At 32.0% G+C, this 5067-nt stretch overlaps 1 protein-coding gene across 1 annotated transcript in view; it reads left to right on the top strand.

Annotated features, from left to right (window-relative positions):
• LOC104719739 (AUGMIN subunit 6-like) overlaps positions 3132-5067 on the top strand; it is a 5944-nt gene continuing 4008 nt past the window's right edge. Inside the window, exons 1-7 of the mRNA XM_010437708.1 lie at positions 3132-3422; positions 3571-3627; positions 3752-3846; positions 4076-4226; positions 4342-4467; positions 4559-4715; positions 4838-4898. Coding sequence (XP_010436010.1) covers positions 3207-3422; positions 3571-3627; positions 3752-3846; positions 4076-4226; positions 4342-4467; positions 4559-4715; positions 4838-4898 — 863 coding nt within the window. The 5' untranslated portion in view covers positions 3132-3206. The remainder of the gene's footprint in view (positions 3423-3570; positions 3628-3751; positions 3847-4075; positions 4227-4341; positions 4468-4558; positions 4716-4837; positions 4899-5067) is intronic.

Here is a 5067-nt window from a genome sequence, read left to right as displayed (position 1 = left end):
TTTTTTTTTTTTTTTTTTTTTTTTTTGGCAATTTCATCTAGATATGGTGTGATACTGTGATTGATATATGCGAACTGTTATTTTGATTTTTTTCCGGGCGATTAATAATGATCGAAAGAAAGACGAGGTAACAAACTGCTGCAAACTCGGTTACCCTTTGTGATGATATTGCTTGTGTGATTAATCTGATCCATTCAAGTAGCGAAACTTAAAGATATGTGTGAAGGAGGAACCTGGTTTGCATGTTGAGAATTAAACCAGGTTTCTGATCATGAATAAGAAGTGATAACTGATTACAGTCAAACTAGTTCTGCTTTAGGCAATAGTGCAAGATTAACTACTTCTGCTTTTTTTTAAAAACTACAGTAAAACCTCTATAAATTAATAATGTTGGGACTAAGACATTTTATTAATTTATCTCTAAATTAATAATTAATAATTATTATTTTAAAGTGTAAATTAATAATTATTAATTTATAGGTATATTTTTATTGTTTATTTTTTAAAAAAATTATGAATTGAGACAAATTTTGCAAAATAATATTAGAATTTTGTATGTTGTAAATTATATGGTATTGGAATTGAATTTGAAATAATAAAAAAAACAATATTGACAATGGATTACCAATATTATAGACAAATTCACTTATACAAATGACATAAATATTCAAATTTATAATAAGAATATCAATTATCGTATTTTAATAGTCTATCAAACTATCAAAATGTAAAATGATGCATATTTAGAAATTGAAAACTTGAAATTTTTTTAGCTGTTTTATAAAATGTTATAGAATATTTTATATTATTATAGTTTGAAGACACAACATAACAATTGTTTTATAGATATGAGGTTTAAGAGAAACATATTTTACTATATCATCATATATATATTTGTAAATATACATGATTATTAACTTATGATATTATTGGAGCTATATTTTACATTGAGATTTCAAAAAATTTATTATCTTATTATCTTATCGAATTTTGTTATTTTTTACACTGTCTCGACTTGGGACTAGCAAAATTTATTAATTTATAGTGTTTATTAATTTATAGAGTATTAAGTTATAGAAGTTTTACTGTACTTCTGGTTTCGGAACCTTGAATGCTTGTCATAACTCATAACTGATTAGTTAGTTCTGATTCTCCAATTAATTTTTATTGCATGTGGTCTATGTGATATACATATTTTTTTAGGTCACAAATTATATAATAATATTTCATTAAATTGACATTTTCTTGATTTGCTTCTAAGCTACACTGTGTAATATTAATAAGGGATCTACCCATCAACTATAATGCTAAAAATACCTAAAAGAAAACATGTGAAAACTGAAAATGATTATATGCCAAGTTCTTTGTCTTATCACAAAGAAGATGTAAAGATATATACTGTACAATGTACATGGCCGGTTTATATTTTTAAGTATATGAAATATTATGCACATAACTGATGTTTTTTTTTTGTTATAAATGAATTATATATATTTTTTTTTGGGTATATAGTAAATTTGACAACAACGAAACAAAGCATATTCAAAACCTGATTTCAAACAATGTACTTATAAAAGTATTTATAAGAAACCTAAAAAATCTTAAACAGGATATTTAGTCTAGTATAATTAAAATCCTATAACTAATGTTTTGGCAAGTATAAAAAGAGAAGATGCACGATATTTTAAATTTAAGGAATCGTCCTATACAAATGTGTTTGTTTGCGTTGGTTCAAATTCAAGAATCATGGATAAGATTAACATATAAAAAATACTACACAACAAGATTATAAAAGCCGACCGTTGGACCGATAATGCAAATTAAAAAACGCGTACACTACAACAGTTTCCTATTTAAAACCCCAACCAGGGGTCCGTTGTACCAATACAAAATTATAATATCTCCATCTTACACAATCGGCAGTATTAGTAACTAAATCCAATAGCATCATCTCACATGAATAATCAAATAATATGCTCAAGCAATGCCTCAAAATCGAAAATTTTCAAATAACCCAATTGTTATACATATTTTTGGGGTCTTTTTACGAATCTACAAAACTGTTTGAAGTCATGTATTCATAAGAGATAATCTAACCTTTGAGTTTTTTTTACTTAAAAAAAAGAAAACTCCACCCAGATATGGGGAAACATTTATGACGTGGGTTGTTGTGATTTGTGGACAATGCCGTAGACGCACATTAGCGTTAGCCTCGCGTCTTCGTTTGAAAATGCCTGTGGGGTAAACTCACGTGTCGTTGGGATAAAGTCCAAAAGTATTTTACAAAATTGGTATTATACTTTTTAAAGCTCCAGTTATACCCCCTAATATTCCTGATTATGAATTACAATCCATATTCATTTGGACATTTTATAAGTTTGTTTTCTGGATAGTGCATGGTTGAGAATCCAAATATCGTATTATTTTTTTGAAACCGTCGTATCAACAATACTATTTAGTTTATGAGTGACAATGAATAATAATATATTTTATATAGAAGTTATACTGATTATATTTTTTATATTGTCATTAGTCAAAATTTATAAATTATTGAGTAAATTTTTAGTGATATTTTCTGATAAAAAATTATTATTATTTGTATAGTTGTCTGTAATCATATTTCTTACATCTAACCACACCGAAAAACAATATTATTCAAATAAATTTTGAAAGTATATGTTTAAAAATATGAAATTAGGCTAGGATCCCAAGATAATTTAGTAAGTGTGTATTCAATTAAACATTTTTGAAATAAATTTTGTTCCTAACTTTCCACAGTTTAGATCATTTTGTTAGGCTTTGGAATATTACGATCCATTAATCGATTTTGAAATTGCTTATCTTTTTTTTTTTTAATTATCTTAATTATAATTACAATGGATGTAAAATATTTTTCAACTCCAAGCTTTCTTTGCCTAAACTTTTGCCAAAATGTTAATATAGATACAAACCATTCAAATTTTTATTCGATTACCACATTTCCTTTGTTTGTTAACCCTTGTTCCATCTATTTGATTTCCCATATAATTTTAGATCTTTGATAAAAAAAAACTTAGGGGCGATTTATGTAAATGATTAATGTTGAGGGATTAAAATTTAAAAAGTCGCCGGAAACAACACATTTCGATCGAGATTCAACTAAAAGGGGAAAAAGAAAAGAACCCATTGAAGAGGGGGAGAGAAGAAGATCGGAGGCGACGACGGTGATGACGATGGACAGAGAGAAGGAGAGAGAACTTGAGCTCGAGAGTGCAATGTACACAAACTGTTTGCTTTTGGGTTTGGATCCGAACGTGATCGGACTCGGAGCCTCCAATGGCACCCCTCGGGTCGGGTTATTTCGCCATTCCAATCCAAAGCTCGGTGAACAGCTTCTCTACTTCATCCTCTCCTCTCTTCGTGGCCCTGCTCAGTCTGCAAAGGTTCGATTTCTTTCTATCTTCACTCTCTCTCTCTCCATCTCTGTCCATCTCTCTCTTCGCTCACTCGTTACGAAATTGGTTTTGGAATTCTGGGTTTTTGAATTTTGGAATCAGTCGTTTGATTTTGGGTATTTTCTTGATCTCTCAGGATTTTGATAAGGTTTGGCCAATTTTCGATTCGGCTCAATCTCGCGATTTTCGTAAGGTAACAAAAAAAAAAAAGGGGGGGGCTTGAGAAAATGAAGTTTCTTTGGTGTTTGTTTGTGAGCAAATTTGTTTTCTTTTTTTAATTCTTAGTTTACTTTAACACTAGAATTATGCATCTGAAGGTTGTTCAAGCGATTATAAGCGAGCTTGAATCACAAGGGGCATTACCAAGGAGTAATTCGAGGGTTTCATCACTAGCCACTTGCTGTGGTCCAAGGTTGGTTGATGTGATTCCTATGTTTATGTTCCATTAGGGTTTCTTTCTAGTGCTTGATGATGAGCAAACTAGTTTTTCTTTTCTGCTTTGTATTCGTTAGGCATTTGCGGCTTAGTTATCTCTACTTAATTGGTCATTTCTGCTACTGGGTTTTATTTGGTGTTCCTGGTCATTGACCAGCTCTACGTGATCTGATTGTATATGTGGTACCTCTTGTTTTTGATTGCAGATTTGTGGAGCTCTTATGGCAACTTTCACTGCATGCATTAAGAGAAGTTCATAGGCGGACATTTCCTGCTGATATTGCTTCCAATCCTCTGCCTTCTTCTCTGACAGATGTATCCTTCTCACATGCTGCTACTTTGCTTCCTGTAACCAAGGTAGTACCGAAAATGTTAATTTGAAGATTGTGTTTTATAGTTTCACCTGTCTATGTAAACCTTGCTGACGAGTGCACGGGATAACTTAAAAATGTGCGTGTAAATGGATTTTCAGGCCCGGATGGTGCTTGAGCGTCGCCGGTTTCTTAAAAATGCAGAGACTGCGGTACAAAGACAGGCCATGTGGTCTAATTTAGCCCATGAGATGACTGCAGAGTTCCGTGGTCTCTGTGCTGAAGAGGTAAGACGTTATTTTTTAGTGAGACGTACTCAATTTTGTTGTCATATTGGCTTATATTAATGCATTTCAGTTTCTCTTTCGTTTGCATCAGGCTTACCTGCAACAGGAACTAGAGAAACTTAACGATTTGAGAAACAAAGTGAAGCAGGAAGGAGAAGTTTGGGATGACCTTGTGTCTAGCTCCAGTCAGAATTCTCATCTAGTTTCAAAGGGAACTCGTTTATGGGATTCTATCATGGCTCGTAAAGGTAAGGTTTTATGCTGTTCTATTTGTTCGGAAGAGTTAATACAGAGATAGGTACTTATAATATGAATTGTGCAGGAGTTATATACTGTAGTTTATAGTTATGTTTTTTGTCACTATCTTCAGGTCAGCATGAAGTTCTTGCGTCAGGTCCCATTGAGGATTTGATAGCTCACAGGGAGCATAGGTAACTGCCTCTTGTAAGAAACACGGCCTGAATCCCACTTACCCAATTACTGACATCTGGGTTTCTTTTGATCTGTAGGTACCGAATTTCAGGATCGGCCCTACTTGCAGCGATGGATCAGAGTTCTCAAGTTCCTCGTGCAGAATTACTCTCTGCCCATTTAGATGAT

Source organism: Camelina sativa, chromosome 10 (assembly GCF_000633955.1).
Source record: "Camelina sativa cultivar DH55 chromosome 10, Cs, whole genome shotgun sequence".
NCBI lineage: Eukaryota > Viridiplantae > Streptophyta > Magnoliopsida > Brassicales > Brassicaceae > Camelina > Camelina sativa.
The sequence above is the reverse complement of the archived record's forward strand: the minus strand, read 5'-3'. Positions and strand labels throughout refer to the sequence as shown.